Source organism: Cibotium barometz, chromosome 23, assembly GCF_041138505.1.
Source record: "Cibotium barometz isolate CiBa-2024 chromosome 23, ASM4113850v1, whole genome shotgun sequence".
Lineage (NCBI taxonomy): Eukaryota > Viridiplantae > Streptophyta > Polypodiopsida > Cyatheales > Cibotiaceae > Cibotium > Cibotium barometz.
The window spans coordinates 7,006,849-7,031,613 of NC_141068.1; the positions used below are offsets into that span (position 1 = coordinate 7,006,849).

The following is a 24,765-nucleotide window of genomic DNA, read 5'->3' on the forward strand; positions in this document are numbered from 1 at the left end:
GCCTGGCTGCAAAGAGCCGGCTGGCTGTAGGAATAGAAGCGTAGCCCTCAAAAGGTGGCAGCTGTTGTGCAGGGTAGGCAGCCGCCTGTTGGAGAGGAAAGAGAGAGTAGTTTGCAGCCTGCAGGTAACACCAGCGCAGAGTAGAAGGCAGCGCAGCCAGCTGGTGTACTTTCGCCTGAGGGAGAAACCGCCTGCAGTCAGTGCTGGCTGGAAGTACAGCCGCCTGAAGTAGTGCAATCGCAGCCAACAGCAGCGTAGGTAATAGCTAGAGGAATAACATGCGCAGAAGAGATGATCGCCGGCAGCTGGTTTTCCACGAAGCGGATGGTGATCACGCTTGAAGAAGGGAGCTTTTTTAATAAAAATTAAGGTGAAGTTACAACTAGAGTTTTCCACGCATGCATGTGGGTGGGGAGTGTGGGTAGGTGACCATGCCCACCCCCACACTCACTTAAAGTGGGGCTCCCCACCTTGGCCCCTAAGTGGGTGCCCACTTTTAAATAAATGTGAACACCTAACCTTATAAAATAAAGGGTTAGAATATAAAACATTAAAACAACAAGTGCGACATACTTACCACCTGTTCACATGCACCAAAACTTGTCAGAATACAGAGCAGACTTCACGACTCACTGGCAAGCGTCCCCGCTCAGTAAGTAACACGTCAAGCAGGCAAACACACAAATACATGTCATGCGAAAACAGTTTCAAACATGCAAAATATGTGTGCATGCAAATAGTAACATGGACATATCTCCCGTTCATGGAACAAGTACAAAATATCTGTCGGCACAAAACTGGCACGACATAAAACATAAAAACCTGGTCTTCCTATGGAGTGACAGTCCCATAGGTAAGACACAGTTCCAGGCACGAGTTTCCCTATGGTGTGACAGTCCCATAGGCAAAACACGGCACGAATACTGGCTCTTCCATGGCGTGACAATCCCATGGGTCGAACACAGTCCAGGTCATACACGGGTGGCACTGGTCTGGCTCCCGTCCATACGACACCATCCTGCTAACACACGGGTGGCACCAGTCTGGCTCCCGTCCATGTCAGCAAAATACTGGCCTCTTCACACGAGACACTGGCCTGGCCTCAAGTGAATGAGACGCAAAAATTGGAGATGGACCAAATGGTCGGCCAATTGGTGACATTGCCCCGGGCTTCTAAAGAGTTGACCTCAACTGAAAAGCCTCAAGATATGCCTGCAACAATTGCGGATAATCTGCAAAATAATCCTCATTTACCCACTTGGCATCAATAGGCAAATAATTCTTAAACTTCACAAGGTATCTCCTGGAAAGCTTTCCTGCAGGTAGCTTTCTCTCCTTGTGAAAAACAATCTGTTCTGGCTGCAGGATCTCCTCAAGCTCTTCAATCTCTGGCGGATCTTCTGTGACAGGCTCATCAGGATCTGGCCCCACATATTTCCGAAATAGACTCACATGAAAAGCATTGTGAATCTTCCAATGACTAGGTAAAGCAAGCCTGTAGGACACTTCATTGATCTTCTGAATCACCTTGAAGGGTCCATAATAGCGAGGAGAAAGCTTAGGATATGATCCTTCTCGTCCTGGCCTCTTCCGAAGCCTAGCCTTCTCAAATTTCAGCAATACCCAATCACCTTCTTTGACTTCCATGTCCCTTCTATGCTTGTCCGCAACCTTTTTATGCTTATCCTGAGATCTTGCAATGGCTGTCCGCATTTGACCAAAGGCAACATCCAAGTCACGAACATATTCATCAGCTGCAAAAATCTCATCCTTTGTACGAAGGATGGGTGGCAAGACCACTCTGCCATAAATAATCTCAAACGGAGCCTTTCCTGTGGAAGCATGGATCGTATTATTGTAGGCAAACTCAACAAGTGGAAGATACTTCTCCCATGCACTTTTTTGATCTGCCACATAACATTTCAATAAATCCAACACGGCTGAATTTGCAGCTTCACTTTGGCCATCCGTTTGGGGATGATAAGCTGATGAAAACTCAAGCTTAGTACCCATATTATTAAACAAAGCCTTCCAAAATAGGCTTGTAGTCCTGGGATCTCTATCCCCAACAATGGATTTAGGCATACCATGATGCTTGAAAATATTAGCAAGAAAAAGCTTTACCATATGATCAGCTTTGATGGTTTTCTTGACGGGCAAGAAGTGAGCTTGCTTGCTAAACCTGTCCACAATAGTCCAAATAGCATCATTCCCATGCTGGGATCTAGGCAAATCCATAATAAAATCCATTGTGATACTTTCCCAAGGTTGCGAGGGAATAGGCAATGGCTGAAGCAAACCTGGAGGCTTTTGCCTGTCAAATTTCACTTTTTGGCAAGTGATACATGCACGCACATAAGCCTCAATGTCTTTACGCATGCTTGGCCAAAAGAAATACCTCTGAATCATGCGAGTAGTAGGCATAATACCTCTATGACCAGCATAAGGTGGAGCGTGACATTCGTCCATAACCTTTGGACGCAAATCCTTCACCACACATAGGCAATTATCCTTCATGAGATAACCCTCATTGATAATATAAGAGGCATGTGAATGACCAGCCATCAAATCAGTCCATATATGGCAAAAATCAGCATCCAAATGATACAAATCTCTCATAGCAGATAGGTCTCCATGAGAGGCCACTGATACTGCAGCAACATAAGGCCTCCTAGATAGTGCATCGGCCACTACATTTTTCTTTCCTGGAGTATGCACAATCTGAAAATGAAACACGGAAAGAAAATTTGCCATTCTCATCTGCTTCTCTGAAAGCTTGGTTTGAGATAGAAAGTATCTCAAGCTTTGATGATCTGTCTTGACTACAAATTCAGCCCCAAGAAGGTAGTGTTTCCAAATCTTTAAGGCGTGAATTACAGCCAAGAGCTCTTTCTCATAGATATCCATATGAAGCTCAGCATCATGCAAACGACGGCTCTCGTATGCAACTGCATGCCCTTCTTGATTTAGGACAGCTCCTATGCAATCACCACAAGCATCACATTCAACCACGAATGACTTGTGCAAGTCAGGAACAATCAATACTGGACCACATATAATAGCATGCTTGAGCTGCAAGAAAGCATTCTGTTTCTTTGAAGTCCATTTGAAAGCAGTTTTCTTCTTCGTGAGATCATGTAGAGGAGTGGCAATCATAGCAAAATGCCTTATGAAACGCATGTAGTACGAACATAATCCCAGAAAACTACGTACTTGATGTACGTTTTGCAATTCGGGCCAATTCCGAATAGTCTCTATCTTTGCAGGATCCATTGTAACTCCATCCTTGGATACAATATGTCCTAGATAATGAATCTCTGAAAGGAAAAACTCACTTTTCTTGGCATTTACGAAAAGTTTATGCTTCCGCAACTCTTCGAACACTGTGACCAAATGAGTTCTGTGTTCCTGCTCATTCTTGGAGAAAACCAAGATATCATCAAAGAAGACTCCTGTAAACTTGCGATGGGGTCGGAATATCCTATCCATCATACGATTAAAAGTAGCAGGAGCATTGGTGAGACCAAAAGGCATTACCAAGAATTCATATAATCCGAAGGCTGTCCTGAATGCAGTCTTATGGACATCTTGTGGCACCACGCGTATCTGGTGATAACCACTCTTCAAATCAAGTCTGCTAAAGCAAGCCGAATCATCAAGCTTATCCAAGATATCATCAATACGTGGAATAGGAAATCTGTTCTTGATGGTAAGCTTGTTCAAAGCTCTATAGTCCACACACATACGGAATGATCCGTCCTTCTTTTGAACAAGAAGCACAGGAGAGCAGTAAGGTGAGGAACTGGGCTGAACCAAACCTTTCTCTAAAAGCTCGTTTACCTGCTTCATGATTTCTTCTTGTTGTGCAGCACTCACTCGGTATGCGGGTTTGTTAGGTGGAGAACTACCTGGCACAAGATCTATGCGGTGATCTTCGGGCCTTTGGGGAGGTAATTCACCTGGCAACGAGCCAGCAAAACAGTCTTTGAATGCATTAAGAAAATTCAGCCTATCATTAGACATAGCATCCACATTTTGATGATTTGGCACAAGACTATCACGCACAAAAACCAAGTACGCTGAAAGACTCTTTTTCATTGCTTTATTAATACAAGTGGGATGGAATCCCCTTCTTTGCTAGCATCAATAAAATGCATGCGGCCTTTATGCATAAAAGAATCATATTAGACTTGTAGTCTTTGCGGGGCTCAAGCCTATGATGCCACGGCTTGCCCAACAATACATCACATCCATTCAGTGGAGCAACTAAGAAATGCTCATTATCAAGGTAGCCCTGGATATGGATACGCAACTTCCCAATCAAAGGGGTAACCTGTACCTCTTTACCAATAAATGCAGCTTCGGCTTCAATCTGAGGTCCCATGTTTTCAACCTCAATACCCAATGCAGCTGCCATTTGCATAGAGATGAAATTGTCAGTTGCACAGTCATCAAACATGAAGAGTGCGGGTTGATCCTTGATTTGCCCCCAAGCCTTGCAAACCATTCGCTCTTTTGCATCATGACCTGTATTTCCTTGCACATCAGGAATTGCATGTACATTAGCTTTGGTGTGCTTGTCCTCGTGCTTTGATTTGCGATCTGGGCATTGTCGGAACATGTGGTCTTTGCTACCACAAGAAAAACATTTTCCATCCTTGGCATATTGCTCTCTTTGCTCCGGGGTTAAGCCGAATTTATTCTTTCTTGGGCCCTGTTCTTTAGATGTGTTATTTTCAGCTTTACCACCCTTGTAAGGCTCCCGGAAGTTCTTTTTAGGTGGCTGTCCATCCTTTTGCTGATTTGGGACAGCCTTGTCCTTCCCCTTGGAACCTCCTTGATCCTGTTTAATCTTGAGCACCAATTGCTCCGTAGCAAGAGCAGAAGCTGTGAGTTGTTGCAACGTATGTTTCGGGTGCAATTCAATACCCGATCTATATGCTGGTTGCAGTCCAGAACGAAACTTCCTCTTTCTTTCATCCTCTGTGATTTGCATGAAGGGAGTCACTTCCAGCAACACTTTCCAAAATTTGTTAACATACTGTTGCACACTCTCATTGTCTCTTTGTTCCAGCCTGTCCCACTTTTGAGTGAGAGTTTGCTCTGCATTGGGTGGCAAGAACTGAGCATAAAATCTATCTTTGAATTCCTTCCAAGTAGAAATGGGATCCTTGGTGATCTTTTCAGTGATCCACCAATGAGCAGCAGCCCCTTTCAAAAACATGCTAGCATGGCGCACCTTTGACTTTTCTGTGAAATCCTCATCGCTAAAAGCAATGTCGAACTGTGCCACAAATGCTAACACCTTAGAAGCATCATGTTCACCATGAAAGACATCAAATTTGACAGATTTATCACCTGCTTTGAATTCCTTGAGCTTCCTGGCATGAGGCTCATGGTCTTCTCTTTTTCTTTTCCCCTTATCCAACGGGGCAGCCCTGTCTGCATAGGCTCCATGGGCCGTCATAGAAGCTTCATGGGGCACGGTGGCATGTGCTCCACGAACTCGAAACTCAGATGCCTGTGACTTACCTGCATATGGCATTGTCTCTCCATGAGACAACTCAGAAGGCAAAATTTTTCTGGAAGTAGACCTGTCACCATGAGATACATGTCTTGCATGCATGTGACTTTCATGCCCTCCATGAGCACTGGCATACATATATCTGTCAGGCTTAGTGCCTTGGGGAGAAGATGCATGTCGAGAGGTGACAGTCACCTCTTCCTTTTGCATAAAAGATTTCAGCCTCTGGGATGCGGGATCTCCATGCTTCAAACGAGGTGGATATCTGAATTTCAGCTCTCCGTCATCCCCCTCTTTGATATCACCTTTGCGAAGGAGATAGGCAAGTGCCAACTCCCTTGGTTTCTTGCTCACTTCACGAGCCATTGATTCAAAAGTTACATCTACCATAGCATCAGCCTTCCTGGCTTCAATAGCACTTTGTAGATGGGGATCTTCATGTAAAAACTTTAACTCTTGCTCTTGAGCCTGCAAAAGTTTTCTCATATGTTCCATTTCAGCCCTCATAGCATCAGGCTCTTGTTCAAGCATAATTGTCTTTCTTGGAGACAGTTGACCCTTTGATTCACTATCCATAACCCTTTCAAGAGGCTTGTGTCTACCTCGCAGGGCATCAGACCCACGAGAGGCACTAGATGGACCCCTCGAATTTGGTACTTCCAAAGGGTTGCCTTGGCTGTCCATTGTGTTTAAAGTTTGCTAAAAGCGGGATGTCCAGTACACAGGTTCGTTTCCCCACTAGGAAGAGGGAAACAACCGTGCTCTGATACCAATGAAACTGATCCCGTAAAGTGGGAAAGACTCCGTTGGACACCCACACGCTTAATAGCACAACTTTAAAACCACAAATTTGAAATGGACAACTTAATACAACTTGAAATTAAATGAAATGAAATGGAAAGATGGACACCAGCACTGGGGCCGGAACGGGCTGACCCCCCCCTCAATATATGATATATTTATTGGGAGTATTTAATGAATACAATGCTCCATGGGTTCCAAGAACCAGATAATGTCCATGTACTTATGAAAACAGTACCAAACAAATATGCTCGAAGTCGAAACTTGATGTAGAAGCTCGAAGCAGAACGACCACTAGTGTGGTCCAATCTCTACAGTCCTGTGCTTTCACTGGACTCCGCGGAGAGCGCCTCACTGGTGTTCCGAGACCACGCACAAACAGGCGCTCTCGTACTAACGCCTGGCTCTCCCGATCTCAGCACCTTTGGACCGAGGTTCGCCAATATAGCTTGGACAACCCGGCACCGAACGGGTGTGGCCGAGCGGGATGAATCCTTTATGAGATTTAAACATAAAATACTTTATTCAAATCTGAAAGTCACTTACTTGTAGATGGTTGATAGAGAAATCCAATACCCATGTGTGCAGTTACTTAAGAGAGACTCAGAGGCACAGCATGTCGAGAGAAGTAGCTGCCTGTAGAAAAGTATGGCCTCCTAGCTGCAGTAGTACATCTACCAACAGGGGTATAGCAGCTGGAGAAGAAGTAGATTGCTGTGGACAGGCGCCTGCAGGAGTGAGGGGTGTTGTAAGTGCAGCTGTCTACTGTAGATGAGTTCACGCACACCTGCTGGAGATGAATCTACAGCCGGCTGCTGTAATAGACTGTACAGCAAACTTTAATATAGGCGCCTGTGGGCAAGGCAGAGTATTGATTGAACGTAGAGAGGTAGGCGTGGAAAAACAGCCGACCATATAATAGCAGAAACAGCCGCCCTGGAGGTAAGAATCGCCTGGCTGCAAAGAGCCGGCTGGCTGTAGGAATAGAAGCGTAGCCCTCAAAAGGTGGCAGCTGTTGTGCAGGGTAGGCAGCCGCCTGTTGGAGAGGAAAGAGAGAGTAGTTTGCAGCCTGCAGGTAACACCAGCGCAGAGTAGAAGGCAGCGCAGCCAGCTGGTGTACTTTCGCCTGAGGGAGAAACCGCCTGCAGTCAGTGCTGGCTGGAAGTACAGCCGCCTGAAGTAGTGCAATCGCAGCCAACAGCAGCGTAGGTAATAGCTAGAGGAATAACATGCGCAGAAGAGATGATCGCCGGCAGCTGGTTTTCCACGAAGCGGATGGTGATCACGCTTGAAGAAGGGAGCTTTTTTAATAAAAATTAAGGTGAAGTTACAACTAGAGTTTTCCACGCATGCATGTGGGTGGGGAGTTTGGGTAGGTGACCATGCCCACCCCCACACTCACTTAAAGTGGGGCTCCCCACCTTGGCCCCTAAGTGGGTGCCCACTTTTAAATAAATGTGAACACCTAACCTTATAAAATAAAGGGTTAGAATATAAAACATTAAAACAACAAGTGCGACATACTTACCACCTGTTCACATGCACCAAAACTTGTCAGAATACAGAGCAGACTTCACGACTCACTGGCAGGCGTCCCCGCTCAGTAAGTAACATGTCAAGCAGGCCAACACACAAATACATGTCATGCGAAAACAGTTTCAAACATGCAAAATATGTGTGCATGCAAATAGTAACATGGACATATCTCCCGTTCATGGAACAAGTACAAAATATCTGTCGGCACAAAACTGGCACGACATAAAACATAAAAACCTGGTCTTCCTATGGAGTGACAGTCCCATAGGTAAGACACAGTTCCAAGCACGAGTTTCCCTATGGTGTGACAGTCCCATAGGCAAAACACGGCACGAATACTGGCTCTTCCATGGCGTGACAATCCCATGGGTCGAACACAGTCCAGGTCATACACGGGTGGCACTGGTCTGGCTCCCGTCCATACGACACCATCCTGCTAACACACGGGTGGCACCAGTCTGGCTCCCGTCCATGTCAGCAAAATACTGGCCTCTTCACACGAGACACTGGCCTGGCCTCAAGTGAACGAGACGCAAAAATTGGAGATGGACCACATGGTCGGCCAATTGGTGACAGCTGCACCAGCCAACACCGCTACCTGCGCCACTTGTTGACTAGCCGCTTGAACCGTTTGTGCGCCGCGGCTTGCTGATAGTGCCACATGCCTAGCTGCCATCGCTAACCATCTGAGCGTCGTTGACAGGAGCTGCCACCACATGAACCAGTGCCGCTTGCCAATTGGCCTCTTGAACCACTTAAACCACCTGCGCCACCTGCTTGGCCACCAGTGGCTGAATTGCGCCGCTTGGCTACCGTACGATTGCTACAACTGCTGACTGAAACTGCATGTTTGCCTCTGTTGATTTGAGCCGTACACTTGCTACCGTCAATTGCTGCTGATCTGTGTCATCTACAGATTGCCGTATTGCCTTGCAGCCATGGTCTTGATCTGGTATATACTCCTTTGTGCGGCCTCTTCTTGTGGACTGTTTCTATTTCGGTTTGGGAGACAGAATCTACAGCTGGTCATTATATACTCCGTCATCTACACGTACCACCTATGTACCTTGTTTACAAGCTTGGGGTCTGTTAGATTTGGTACTAGCCGGGTGAGAGATTCTTGTGGGTCATCCCCATGGTGTGCTCGACATTAGGATCTTGCGCCTCGACATTGACTTTGACTTGGGTTCCTACGTTGGCATATTTGTTTGCTTTTGTATTCATTGATGTATTGATCCTAGCTTGTGAGTGTTGGGTAGGAGGGCAGCTAGCCTGCACACACACACACACACACACGCACACACCCATACACACACACAACCTCAAGCATAGAGAAAGCGTGAAAGTGCTGGAAAAGATGTACTCAATAATGATATGAAATGAAAGTACAAGTGAGTACAAAAAAGCCTAGGGCTAAGTGCCCAACACACATAAGTGTGTTCACACGGGGAAAAAACCTGTCCCCAGTCACAAGGAAAAAGTGCCCGTGAGTAAGCTGGGTTCACACCTGAACTAGCCGGGAGTGGACATGACCAACAAAACCCCCCTCAAGTGAACGGTGTGAACGGGTAGCAGGGTGATAAAGTTGTGAATGCTGCCCTGCACTATGCTCCACAGTAATAGTGATCAAGAGAGATCATGATGGCAAAGATAAATTGCAGTGCCAATGGGAAGAACAAGCACTATATGACGGGGAAAAGGAGAATCCCCAATGTCATAGTGCTAATGCTAGAGCACAGTAGTACATAAACGCATCACTTGAAATGCATGGCAAAGATCATGAGGACATCAACTGCATCAAATCAAGAGGCATGGCATAATACCTCCCTAAAGGCAAGCATCCAAATGCCAAGTTGAACTGCATGTAATCCACATCAATGATAACAAGAGAGCAAAGCATAGCTCTGTAATTGCACCAGTGATAAGCATAAGAAGTGGTAGTAGATACACGGTGTAAAGGCAAGAGGATCCAGAAGTCATGCTTGTGAGACATGCAATGTAAGCTGCAAGAGAAAAACTCATCAATGGAGGATCCGATGAGGAAAAATCAGCAATGGTAGGGCTGATAAAAGAAAAAATTCAGCAATGCGAAAAGCTGAAAATCGGGAGAAAAACTGGGGGCTCGAGGCGGGCATCAGCCAATGCTATGAGAGGATGGGTAAACTCTCAGAGATGTTGTGATCAGTGGCATGTATGGCAAGTATAAAGATGCATAATCCCACAATGAATAATATACATGTGACATGTCAAAACCATGAGAGCAAGGCAACACTGGCCAAGTGTGTAGAAGGCACTCCCAGTAAACATCACATGTGAGAAAGTGACAATGTCAACACTGTAGAAACAATCCCGTTGCAAGGAAAAACAGCATAAAAGGCATCTCCAGTAGACGTCACATAAGAGAAAGCGTCTAGCATAGACAAGCATAAGGGTAAACACGCATAAGTGACCATGAGGCATCACTAACTGCATGTGGGCAAGTAAAATCTCCCCGTGAAATGCATCTGCCAGACAATGCATACCAAGGAGTACAGACTATACAGCATAGTCATCAAAAGCAACGGCATCAGAAGACATCTCTGCAGGCGATGAAGATGTAAGGGTCAAGGCTGATACATGTGTAGCCAAATTGGCCTGATCTGCACTTGTGGAAGAAGATGCTAGCTTCTTCTTCTTTTTCACTCTCAATACACTTCCTGCATTCCTCTATGGTGTGCCCTATTTTCTTGCAATAATTACAGCGCTTTTTCTTATCAGGCTTGTCCTCTGTCTTGGGAGGATTCGATGGACTAGGTTTAGGCCCAGATCTATTCCCACGAAAGGGAGCAGCCATTGCTGACTCAGTAGACATCATGTTGTTCCTGTTGGAACGAGATTGCTCTTCACTGAGCAAGAGAGTCACAAGGTTGTCAAAAGTGATCGCATTAGGTGCATTGCCAACCAACAACCGCAAAGTGGTGCCAGATGTCTGATAAGAATCGGGCAAATTACGCAAAACTGTCTGAACAAGATAGCCATCTATCAAGACCTCATCAATGTTAATGAGCTACTCTCTTAGGTCTTTCACATGCGTAAGGTACTGATCGATAGAGTCACCTTCAAGCATGCGGTCAGTCTCAAGCTTGCCCCGAAGGTAAGCTACACGAGCCTCATTGCGACTTAAATACAATGCCGCCAAGGTATCCCAAGCACCCTTTGCAGTAGTGCAGGAACGAATGTGCAGAATGATATGCCTGCAGCACTAGAGAGCAATCAACGCATGCGCCTGAGCATTCCTAGCATCCCAAGTACGCTGTTGTTGAGTAGGAGGCCGCCGAGGAGGTGGACCTGCAGGAGGGTGAGCGGGAATCACTTCACCTTCTGCTGGAGCAGGTGCAAGAGGACGCTCCTCACTGTCATCCTCATATAGCCATACATTCATGGCAACCAATATATGACGCATCATATAAGCCCACATAGGGTAGTTATCCCCATTGAGCTTGTCCTCTTGAGATAGCATTCCAAAGAGGTCATTTTTGCTGTTGGCCATGACAACATAGCAAATTTGTCACAAGTCACCACGAGTAGGTAATGCCCAGTAAAATCGTAAGAATGCGGGAGATAAATAGCAAGATAATCAATGGACTGAAAGGGAACTCCTTCACCACAAGAAATACATATGCATGTCCCAAATCCGCAAGTGTAATACACGATGATGCAAATCTGTTAAAGTGTCCTCAATGGCATACATAGACTGCATCAAACCACAAATGTATACATGTGCCGTGAAAAACACGATCAGTTGACACCTGTAAGAGCTGCAAGTGCTCAAATCCTAGCAAAATCAAAGGTAAATTGGTCGAATGCTACAAAGATGGGCTCAATTTAGAAAAGTTCTAATTTTTAGGCAGCCAATCAGACCAAATCTAAACCGGATATGCACTTGTAAATCTACTAAAGCAATTGTCACCTATACCAAATGCTGTAATGCCCCAAAAAATTGGGGAAAGTGCCCCAATGCTAAGTAAATGTTCCTGTAATACCCAAAGAATTGGGGGAAATGTCCCAATGCCAAGTAAATGTGCCTGTAATACAAAAAATGCCTGCAAATAGTACCAATTTATGCAAAATCCCCAAATTTCTAGTGCAATCATGTACCAAATCTGCTAAAATCAATGCCAATGTGTGCCAATGTTGCAATTGTAGGCTCAATGGTGAAAAGCCCCAAAAATTAATGCAACTAATTTGCTAATTTTTAGTAATTTTAGGTCAAAATTTGCAAATTCCACAAACGTGAAATCTGTAAGGGATCTTGGAGTTGCAGCTGGGTAGATTTGAGATTTGAAGTTGTAGTTTGGGTAGATCTGAGATGCAGGTACTATACAGGGTGGCGGGTTGTGAGGCGGCGCACAGCAGTTCAGGGCGGCGCATAGAGGGGCACGAGTAGGTGGCGACAGATCTAAGGTGTAGGTACAGTCGGCAGGAGGCGATGGGCGGTGCTAGGCAGCGAGTGCAGTGGCTCAGGCAGTTTGATTAGTATTGATTTTGTGCGCTTAGCATTAATCTTATGGGACACTTGGCACAAAGAGTTTCTCTAGGCACCATTGCCATTCTCCCCATGAAGTGATAGGAGGCCTTGACAATGGCACCACTGCCATTTTTCGTAGAATGTAAGAGAGAATGTGAGAGTGCTGGAAAAGATGTACTCAATAATGATATGAAATGAAAGTACAAGTGAGTACTAAAAAGCCTAGGGCTAAGTGCCCAACACACATAAGTGTGTTCACACGGGGAAAAAACCTGTGTCCAATCACAGGGAAAAAGTGCCCGTGAGTAAGCCGGATTCACAACTGAACTAGCCAGGAGTGGACATGACCAACAGTGAGCCTATGGATTGTGCTTGGAAAAATTTCTGAAAGGGGTTCCCCGCTCAATGTGTGTGTCCTGTGCAACGTTTCCTAAATCCTTCTCTCTCCCTCTCTGTATGTTCTCTCACTATTCTTCTATCTCTTAGATACGTGGTGGAATCTGTCTCATAGCATGCCTTGCTGGGCTTACAACGGTATCAAAGAAGATTTCTCTTGAGGAATCTTTCTTGGGGTAACAAAGTCATGTCAGGAGTAGAGGGCAACCAAGGGCCTGATGAAGGAAACAAATATGAGGCCTAAAGCTGTCAAAGCCTATCTTCGTGCCAAAGAAGTTATCATTGTGGAAGGGTCTAGAGCCACCAAGACTGTTTCTCGTGGAGGAGACATGGAGGCTATTCCTAGGCCTGCTATCTTGGATGTTGTCTCTTCGGGTTAAGTAAGAGAAAGGAAGGCAAAGGAACCTACAACATCGGCAAAATGGACTTCAAGCCGGGAGAGAGTAGTGATAAGTTCGATGCTTTCTATGGAAAGCAGGATACACAAAAAGCTTTATCTTTTATTAAGCAATTTGATGCTGCTTTTGGAGAAGAGGATTTCTCCGAAAAGTCCAAGCTTTGCATGCACTTGAAGGATGCCGCCTTGGTGACTAAAGGTGGTACAAGAAGGAATTGAGCCAAAGACATGGACCGACTTCAAGGTTATGTTAAACAAGAACTTTCTACCCACAACCTTTGAAGCAGATGTGCAAAAAGAGTGGGATGAGGTAAAACAGAAAGTTGGTGAGAATGTGGCAACTTATCTTAACAACTTTTCAGCTATTTCATTGAAGTTTACTTCTTATAACTCTATTTCACCACTAATGGAATGCATAAATTTGTGAATGGACGTCAACCTAAGCTTATGCAAGTAGTGTATATGGTTGATCCGAAATCTTTGGATGAAGCCCAAGACAAAGCTTTGTAAGCCGAGACTTTGTACATGCGATGGATGGTGGGCAAGACAAAGAATGATAACCGAGATCCACCTCAAAAGAAGAAGTTTAAAGACGGATCCCAATCGAGAACCGAGTCTCAAGAGAAGAAGGATATGAGTGGAGACAAACCTCCTCTCTTTCGAAGCAAATTGTTCCTCAAGCAACTTGAGGAATATGTCAAAGTTTTCAATGTGGAAAGAAGGGACACATGGCTCTAAAATGTCACAACAAGTCAAAGCAAGAAGCCAGAGAGACCGGAAGATCATCAGGTTGACATCATGACAAGAAGTTTGTCAAGTGGTTTGCAGTCGTTGTGAGTCCATTGCATGACTTGACAAAGAAAGTCATGGAATTTTGGTGGACCAAAGAATCCTTTGAAGTATTGAAATTTTATGCTAGCAAAGGACCAGTGTTGATTATTCTAGATTTGTCAAAGCATTTTGTGGTTGTATGTGATGCCTGAGAAGTTTGCATTGGAGCAATTTTTGAACCAAGCGGGCCATGTTGTGGCCTATGAAAGTCCAAGACTTCAAGAAGCCGAAAAGACCGCACCCACGTATGAGATAGAATTGATGGGTATCATTCATGCATTGAAGATTTGGAAGCATTATCTTATGGGTGTTGAGAGTTTGAATCAAGACGGATCATCAAAGTCTTAGGTACTTTGTCTCAACCTAAGATATCCGAAAATGGGCTAGTTATTTTTCTCAATTTCATTTTCAAATTATGCACTCATGGAAAAGACAAGAAGGTAGCAGATGTATTATCTCGGAGACTCATAAGCTATGTGGTTTCTATGAGTTATCATATGGATTTTACTTTGATGAAGGATCTTTATGTTATCGATGAGGATTTCAAGGATATTTGGAACGGATTGTAGAATGGAGATTTGGTGACCTCTTATGTCATCAAGGAGGGTTTCCTTATGGTGCAAACTCGTTTATGTGTGACAAAGGATTTGAGGCCAAAAGTGACGGAAGAATGTCATGCTCCACCCTACACGGGCCATAGAGGACAACTCAAGCTTTGGAGAGCTACTTCTATTGGCCTACCATGAGAAAGGACATTGACTGATATGTTCGAGAATGTTTGGTTTGTCAGAAGGTCAAGTTTAATCGATAAAAGCCAGCAAGATTATTACATCCATTGTCGATTTCGAATGTTCCATGGAAGAGCATTGCTATGGATTTTATCTTTGGATTACCAAAGTCAGGAAATGGGAATGATGGTATATGGACTATTATTGATATTTATATAGTCTTGTGGTTGATGGTATATAACATGCACCTTCCTAAAAGGTGAATTTGGGCATGTTTTTGGATTCATCTAGGTATATATATTATTGATAGATTCAGTCAGCAAGCCCACTTCATTCGAGTGAAGAGACTATTCGCATAGAGCATGTGGCGAGATTATTTATTCAGCAAATTTTCAAGCACCATGGATTGCCTAAGTCCATTGTGTGAAATAGGGATCCTCGGACTACAAGTTTCTTTTGGAGAGCTCTTTGACAATATGGGAACAAAGCTGAATTTCTCTTCGGCTTATCATTCTCAAACCAATGAACAAAGTGAGATTGCAAAGCTCACTATCTTGGATATGCTATAGTGTTATGCTCTCAAAGCAAAGGATCAATGGGAGAAGTATTTGCCTTTGGTTGAGTATGCTTACAACAACACCGTTCATTCATCGACAGGCAAAGCTCCTTTTGAGATCATCTATGGCAAACCATTGTTGTTACTCGTTCTTAGAACCAAGAAAGAGATCTCTTTCATGCAGATGAGTTTGTTCGAGACTTGGATTCAGCTTTTGCATTGGTTCGAAATTTATTGAGACATCTCAAGCCAAGTAAAAGAAAGCTATAGATAAGCATAGAAAGGTTTCATTTGAAGAAGGGAATTGGGTCTTGTTGAGATTCGAGAAAGCAAGACTCAGGAAGTCTAAAGCCAAGGAGCACAAGGATCCAAAGCTTGCTCCTAGGTATTATGGACCTTTTCAGGCTACAAAGAAGATCAACGATATATGCTATTAGTTGGACCTTCCGGAACATTGGAGGATACATAATGCCTTCCATGTCAGTTTATTGAAACCATATATGGGACCTCTCTTACAGGAGCCTATATTGGAGGATCCACCAGTGGCGGAAGAGCAAGAAGAAATTTTGCAACCAAAATATATAGTGTTTCATTTTGTGAGAAAAAGAGGAAAGATAGTGATTAGAAAGTTTCTCTTGAAATTCAAGAATTATCGCCTTTGGATGCGAAATGGATACGAGAAAAGTACTATAAAGGCTATCCAGAGATACTTCGAGCTTATGAGGAAGCGGTTGGTTAAGATGTATTTGAAGTACATACATAGGCGTCTTGCGAACAACATAGATTCAAGAGGGAGGGATTGTACCTCTAGCCCTCTTCATTGTATATATACTTGAATGTAATCGATTATTACTTTGCTTATGTAATGGTTAATTGGACATGCTCTAGTTTGGATCGGTTGCATACCAGGTGACCCAATGAGCAAGATTTGTATTTAGGTGGCAATGAGATGCCAGATGACCCATTGGGCAGCCATGCCTTGGATTTCATATTCGGGCGGTCAATGCGATGAGATGACCTAGATGACTATTGATGAACAGTCGGGCGGTCATAAGTGACTAGATGGCTAAGATGACTGTATTGGATTTCATACGGGCAGTCAGTGCGACTAGATGGCCCAGATGACTATTGATGAACTCTCGATGGTCATAATGACCAGATGGCCTTGATGATTGACTGAGGGGTTTCCTTTGGGAGCTAGATAGCTCATAACCGGTTTTCGATGAGACCAAACATGACAATCCATGAAGGGGAGGATCTTTACATATCCATTGCATACTGATGTATGTTTGAATTTCTTTGACTTTGTATGCTGTTTTTGATGCGTGGATAATGCTTGGATTTATGGCATGTGATAGTCCATTGGGCTCCAGACTACCTGGCCAGTACTTGAAATACCCAGTAGACGCGAATGATGCTTACTTGTTTGTTGACTAGATTTTGTCTAGTTTCTGCAGGAGGTAAGTATGCATTTCTTTAATCTAACCCATGTGATAGATTATGAAGAAGAACCATCAAGGACAAAGCCATTGGTCAAAGATAAGGCATTGAGATGTTGCCAGATGAGCAGATGACACCACAGATATGGGGAATGTCCAGATGCACAAGACTCACCAGATGGGGCTAGTACTTGGACCATATGGATATGCTTGGTACAATCGTATTCCGCAGTTGAGGACAACTGTGATATAAGAGGGAGGGAATGCAACTATCTCCTAGCTCTATTCACATGATGGAACCCTTGCTCGGACATTGGATAGGTAGAAGAAGGCCTGGGGAAGGGGACCATAAGGTTTGCTCATGAAAAAGCACCAGTTTTAGTCAAAAAGTAGAGAAAAGCAAGAAGTCGAACTGAGTTGACCGCAAGCCAAGAGCACCATTGGCAGAGGGGGTTGAGCAAGACAAAAAAGCAAAAAGCAGCCCTAGGGCCAAAAAGCAAGGCCTTAAAGTTGGAAAAGCAAAGCACAAAGAACTTTGGAAAAAGCTGGCCATATTTGAGTAATAATTTATTGTAAAAAGAAAAAGAAGGAAAGTAAAGTGAAAGAGGCAGACTAAAAGCATGGATAGCTATCTGGCAAAAAGCAGGGCTCCCCTCAGGTATTAAACTAGCATGAGCCTCTCTTAAGCATCAACAAGATCATTGAAGCGTGGAGCTCATCATCGCCTTCATTATCCCCAAAGCATGGTAATCATCATCAAAGCTTGGAGTTTCTTCCATCATTGACTGTCAGCCACTGTACTGTTGTCCGTACCATTGTACGGAATTCTGCCATTAGTGTTGATTCGCTGCTGTATTGCTTGTGCCAGCTAGCGTCGCCATCTGCGCCACCTGCTGACTGGCGTTTGAACCATCTGTGCGCTGCTGCCAGCTAACAGCGTCACCTACCTAGCCGTCTGAGCACCGCCGCTACCTGAACCAGCACCGCCACCTGCTCCAGCTAGCCCCGCCAACTGGCTGCCTGAACCACCTGCACCACCGCTACTGTATGACTGCTGCAGCAGCTGACTGAAACTGTACGTCTGCCTCTGCTGATTTGAGCCGTACACATGTTGCCGTCAATTGCTGCTGATCTGTGTCATCTACAGATTACTGTACTGCCTTGCAGCCATGGTCCTGATTTGGTATATACTCCTTTGTGTGGGCTGTTTCTATTCCGGTTTGGGTGACAGAATCTACAGCTGGTCATCGTATACTCTGTCATGTACACATATCTCCTATGTACCTTGTATACAAGCTTGGGGTTTGTTGGATTTGGTACTACCCTGGTGAGAGATTCTTGTGGGTCATCCCTGTGGTGTGCTCGGCATCAGGATCTCATGCCTTGACATTGACTTTGACTTGGGTTCCTACATCGGCATATTTGTTTGCTTTTGTATTCATTGATGTATTGATCTTGGCTTGTCAACCCTTCTCTCTCTCCCTCCCTTCCTATTCTTCTCTCTTGGATACATGGTGGAATTTGTGACAGCACGCCCCACTGGGCTTACACCTTTCTACCTCCGCCTGTTGCCGCCCTTATTCTTGCCCGTTCGTCGTCCCCCCTTTTTCTCATGTTTCCTTTCTAGTAGGTTTTCTGCGCTTGGGCTGTCATTCTTTCGGCAGGTGTTGGCTTCCTTTGGTCTTCACCCCTTCAGGAGGACACCATTAAAACACACCACTAACAGCCGTCTAGTCAATATAAGTCAGACTTTTGCAAGGCACTAGGAAGATTTGTAAAAAAAAAGGCAAGTTAAGAGGATTGTTGAGTGAAGCAAAACGATGGCTGCAGTGATTGTCGGTAGATAATAAAACACATATAAGGCTAAAATTTGCATGTGCATGAAGCGCCCTGTTGCCTTTTGGCTGGCTGATGTTGTACACACGTTTAGTTGACCTTAGCTCCATGATTCTAGATCCCCAAAACTAGTGTGCAGCCCAAAAAGCACGGGCTCTCCAAATTTTGATTAAGTCAATAAAAAAAATCAAACTTCCCCAAAACACATGCACTACCCAAAATTTGTCTAAGCAACTTACCCAACAAATTGGACGCTTTAGACAATCCATTTGCCAATGCTTTGTCCACATCCGATGAGGACCCAAGGTCTTGTCAAACCTTAAGCTGGGCTAAGCCCTTATCTTAATCTTGGGTTAGCTTTAAGTTCTAACCTCCAGCGAAGTTGAGCCGGGTTAGCCCATCCCCTTAACCTTAGGCCGTTCAACCCGAAGTTGACATTGGTCTCAACTTAGCGGGATGTAAGAGGTTTTCTATCTTTACAAGCCCAAGGGTGTGAATATATATTTGCTCTTCTCCCATCCACGCATAGCTGGTTCAAAGTTTCCAAAATGATTGGGAAATTTAGAAACGTGGAAACTAGGTTTTTAAGTTTGGGGTGGAGTTTCCCGCAGCTGTGTTTCTAGGAGCTTTCTGGTTCCTTGGCAGTATGCCCCTCATACTCGGTTTATGTTCCACTTTATTTTTCTCTGCTTGAAAGTGGGCTTTAAATTTGATGCAATTGCTGATCCATCCTTTTCTTGGGATGCAGCCGACGAAGTGGGGTTTCGACTCACATATTGTGCTGAAAAGTGGAGAGCAGGCTGTGAGGTACAACATCACATGATTCCACACTCTGTTGGCATGTAAACTGTTCGTTATTGAGAGAGGTATATATTCGGTAATAGACATTGTGCGCCACACGGCTGGGGAAATTCATACCCAGCTTGCTACCGTGATAGTCCTAACTCATCACCACCAGGCTACATGCTGTTGGGCTCTTGGTATATGACAGTAAATGTTACCTTTTACAGTGGATGCTGATATATTCTTGTGCTTTGCAGGTCCCTTACCATCACCAATGACGTGGAAGTGGAGTTGGGTGAAGATGGCCAACCTAAAAAGCCGCTAGAGAAGTCATTTTGGGGAAAATATGTAAACGTTCTCCATTCCTTTCGATTTTGTTCCACATGGGTTTCTCTGATGTAGGACAACATAGGGATGCACTGATATCCATTGCTATAAGGATGGATTTTTTTGAAGGGGTTATGTCAAATTACACATGATGCACCCATTGTTTGTGGGGCTGATTCTTTTTGTGTAGACTGCTCCTTTTTGGGATGGGCTTCACGTTTCTGGGCTGACATCTTGTTTTTGGGACAGTGGCTGTGGTTCTTTGTATATGCCCTTCGGAAACAGGCACAAACTCTTACAGCATAGTCTGAGACCAGGAAAATCCCACAAACACCATCATGCACAAAGTGGAGACAATTGAAGGGGTTGCTGGGAAGTTTACCGCCCAACTGTACCTCAATCTAGAGCACTCACAAGCTTGAGGCTAGACCAATACAACACACGTACAAGCTTGTGGCTAGGGAATTTTGAACTCACTTTGGGGCCTTTTAGGCTGTTGGGGATTCTAGGGAATATTCCATTAGGACAAATGAGGATGACTTAAGCATACCAATTTTGAATTTGTCGGAGATTGGTGATTTATAATCTACTCGTTGAGACCTTTCCAATGATATGTTACATGATATGGTTTTGAGATATGGTGGTAGAGTTCTCCATGAGCTCCTTTCTTTCAAAGGACCGATGACATGGCATTTCTTAGAGGGTCCAAAAATGAGTCCAAAATTCGCCTAATGCAACACATTGCCTGAGAGAGCATTATTCGAGTGCCTGGCTAGAGCCTTGGTCATGGCGATGTGGGTTCTCATCTCCTGTGAGTCCTCCCAGCTATAGATTACTAATTACGAGCAATCCAAAGAATAGTAAAAGCAATCATAAATTACTTTACACTAAGCTTGATAATCATAATAAGCTTAACCTTATAAAGCCAAAATCGTACCTGCTGCAAGCCTATGCTTACTGCACTCTTTAGTTATATAAAGGACGTACTCAACTTTTGCTTTCCATTTGTGGTGCAAAAGTTGATTGCATGTAAATATCAAACTCGGTCTGATTCTCTCTTTGTGCTATGTACGCAGTGGATGTACATTGTTCCGCTAGGTCTCATTATATTGAATGCTATCACCCAAGTGGCGAATATGCCAGACGAGTCTGCTAACCAAGGTGGTGCCCAAGGAGCTTCTCAAAGGGCAGTAAACTCAGGACCTCGCAGAAGATAACTGTAACAAGAGCATCTACCTCTGTTATCTTGTACCTAATTGTAGATGCAAATGCTTACCTTCACCAGTTTGTATGAAGAGAAACTGCACGGGTGGTAAGCCCGTTTTTACACTGCACTTACTACCCTGCATAGCTCCACAGGACACTGCTCAGGAGCAAGGCATCCATGAGACTTATTCCCTTGACTCTCTTGGTAATAATTATGTTTGCTTTTTTGTGGAAATAAGTAGGAAAGATAACTGTCGATTACTGATGATTACAGATAACTTCCGTAAACAAACGTCCTTGTTCTTGGATGCTTTGCTTTAATGCATTTCTTTGCCACAAATGGTCAAAATATTTTCTTTTTTTAAGATCCATGCTTGGCACAATTTTCAATCAATCTTGGATGCCTAAATGATGTGCATCAACCTGATCAATTACCTTTACTGACTCATTTTTTTAAAGCACCATTCTCTCTTTCATAATGACATGATTGACTCCTCAGTCTTACAGCTATGCCCTTCATTTTCCAAGTCCAATTCTTTTCAAGCTACTAACAGATGTACTCAAAATGCACCACTCCTGTCTTAGGCATGCTGGTGGATGGAAGGAGAGAAGGGCTATGATCACAGATGTTTCTTTTCTAGCAGCTTCCCTCTTGATAGAAACATCCTTTTAAAACTGCTCCTTAGTTCTGGTAGTAGTTCTAGAAGTGAGGGAGGCTGTAGGAGGGGATTAGCAGGACACAAAGGGGTGATTTAGGAGTATTACCCGTGGGTTTCTTGAGAGAAAAGTGACCAGAAGTTGAGCTTGCTGCTGTAGCCCAGTTTTTGATGGTAAGTTGCCTGCAGCATGGGTAACTGTGTATTAAATTTTTTGTTCAGTATCATACCTATGGAAAGTACAGTACTTTTCACTACTTACCAGCTAACGGAAAAATAGTTGACTTGAAAACCCTTTGAAGAAAGTGCGATTACTTAGAATCATGCTTTGTATGTTTATGGTATGTTTTGTGCCTATGGTAAAACTCATTCATGCATGGATGCTTATACAATGTAATTGTAATATTGCTATGTTACAGCAGCACCTTAAAACTACAGAAAAGAAATTTGTTTTTGGAACCCTGAATCCAGATATCGGAACTAACCTTAAAACTACGGAAAATAAATTTGTTTTGGAACCCTGAATCCAGATATCGGAACTAAAAAACACCCAAAGGACGATTGGCCCATCCTTGCTCTCCAGGACAAACGCAATGCTCTCAGAGGCCCAATCCGGGTTCCACCTACTACCCATTCGATGCTTTTAGTTTGCAATCTGAAGTGTGGGTATTGAGAGTATATATAGGTCCAGACTGATTGCTTGAGGTAGCTTTGAAGCTCATTAGCTGAGTGTCACGTTTACAAGACTTATTGTTGTTGACAAGGCCGATGTAGCTGGCCCTACATTGCATTTGATGTATAAAAAATAGTGCCCTGCACTTTGGCATGTCGGTAGGCATTAGCTTTTAGGAGTGATACTTGTCGGGATGCCCATTTCAAGCCCATAACTACCTCTTGTATTTTGACATAAGAATTTGAACATGAAAAGAATATTCTAACGAAGTTTTGGTAACTTGGACTTGTAGCATTTGTTGAAACAATAGATTGTCACCTTGGTGAGTGGTGGTAGTGGGATGCTTTTAATCCCATGAAAAGCATGCCCTTCTTTAGAGATTCCCCACTTCTAGACCGCATTGGGAGGCATATGGGATCATCCTGGACATTCATGGAGCTTTTTGGGGAAGGCTATGGCACGTATCGGAGACGAAGATTTCCTCTTTTTTTGGGCTTTCTTTAGATGGTGGACTGGTCATTGGCACTAGCCCAGCTTGTCTAAGATGTGCAAGAACTTCAGATTGCTTTTAGGAGGTGCAAGGAGGCACATAGGATTTCCTTTTTGGAAGGATGAGGAGAGGAGCCTACATTTGTTTTAGTGCTATTGTTTGGTTGACATAGTTGGGCTTGCAAATCAAGCTTATAGGGAACAACAGAGATAATCGTCATGTGGGTTATCCAAGGAGTGGGTCGGTAGTGTATTCTTCAAGACATGCCAATCCAACACAAAGTTTGGACATTGCATGTGAGATTATTGCTAGCATCACACTGTGGCACATTTGGAAGGCTAGATGCATTGAGGCCATGGAGGGCACTTTGGTTTATGATACCCAATGCGTTTGTAGTATTTGGTGTGATATTATCCACATGCTCATGGTCACTTGGGCTAGGATTGAGAGATCATGGCGTCACAAAGAGAAAATGTGGCCAATTTATGAGAGTGGGATCATGGCATTTGTTTTGTCGATCAGAATGAGCAGATTTTGGTCGAATCATCAATCCTTCCCATGGCCTTATAAATATGATCAAACTTCTCTAGGTACTAGATAGGATCTCCAGTTTTATCAAATTTGGGTGTCATCCTTAAGATATGGATTGGCTTGGTTTTGCCCAACTCTAAGCTTCTAGGTGCTATGTTGGTTGCAACTCCCCTTCTTATTTCAAACGCCATTCTCAACATGTCTTTTGCTTATTCACATGGTGGGGTAACGTTGGTTGCACGAAACCCTCCGTTTCAGGGTTTGGGATTCCTTGCCCTATGGGGTTGGGCTGCTCGGTTTTTTCCAATGGCACTTGTCCTTCGCTAGCCTAGCCTTGAGTCTGTAGGCTCACTTTGCAGGCTGAGGACACGTTATGAGATTAGCTCTTTACTGTTCCCCATGTTCCCTATTCCTCGTCCAAATAGAGAAGAACTGGAACTTGGTTCTATGGTAAAGGCACTTCTAGAATGGGTTTCTGTGGAGAGCGGGACTCTTGCTTATATTGTGTGAGCTTCTTGTTGTGTGTACTATGGAACATTTGTCCCTAATGATAGAGAAAAAGGGACATGTCCTGTGTTACTGTTAATTGCAGTGGTTGGGCTCGTGGTCTCCTTGGGATAAACCCAGCTCAAGATCGACACTAAATGTTTGAAACATTATGGCTTTAACGTGGTTTGACCGCTTCTTATGGTAGTAAACCTTGACATTATAGGTCTTGCTCTTGCTCCTTCATTGGAGCTGCGCCCAATGAATAGGGCGGCTAAAGGAATTCTTCATAAAAATTTAAGGCGTTGTCAACAGAGCCAGATGGAGGCTCCTATTTCCAGGTGTTCCATTGTTCTTCCACTCATGTCTATGTTTTGTTGGCTCATTTCCTACTAGAGGTTCTCACTTGAGGAGTCTACCCTTCTTAACTGCTGGTGGGGAGCATTCTGCTGACTCGGATCGAAGGTTTAGTGGATTTGAGGAGTATGATTTTATGCACTGCAATTGATTGTATTATTGTTTCCCAGATCATGTTCACATCATCAAAGGTTCCGGGTGCTTCTAGAACACGTTAGAGAATGGTTTCAGATAAGTTTTGTTTTGTTTTTTTGGTGAATTTGATTTTATTTCTTCTTTTTTTGGTTGCTATGCTCATGTATCCAGGCTCATACCTTTAGACTCACGTCTCTAGGATCACATCTATAGGTTCACGTGTCTCGACTCACGTATGCAAGTTCACGTGTCTAAGTCCTTGGAAATTATAGTTGGTACATATTGTAAGACAAGAAATCTTCAAAGGACATGGGGAGGTGTGTTCATATGGGTCTTTATGGTTCTAATAATTGGTTTGTACTTACTCCTATATTAAGTTTACATACCTCCATGCTCACGTCTAACGGGTCTCATGTATCCAGTATCAAGGCTCACATCTCCAAGCTCATGTGTCTAGATTCACGTCTTCTTGCGCGGGACTGTGGACAAGATCACGTCCCCTACCCGAGAGCTGGTTTGGCTTGGTTTTATGATTTTTGGGACTTCAGAGTGTGATTAATATTATTAATC

The 24,765-nt window shown here is 43.9% G+C and overlaps 1 protein-coding gene across 1 annotated transcript in view; it reads left to right on the forward strand.

Moving 5' to 3' along the window:
* Positions 1-21,209, forward strand: part of LOC147625573 (ER membrane protein complex subunit-like protein) — a 42,353-nt gene extending 21,144 nt beyond the window's left edge. The window contains exons 6-8 of the mRNA XM_086817083.1: positions 19,300-19,358; positions 19,592-19,682; positions 20,738-21,209. Of these exons, the coding sequence (XP_086673209.1) occupies positions 19,300-19,358; positions 19,592-19,682; positions 20,738-20,878 (291 nt within the window). The 3' untranslated portion in view covers positions 20,879-21,209. The remainder of the gene's footprint in view (positions 1-19,299; positions 19,359-19,591; positions 19,683-20,737) is intronic.
* Positions 21,210-24,765: the final 3,556 nt, after the last annotated feature.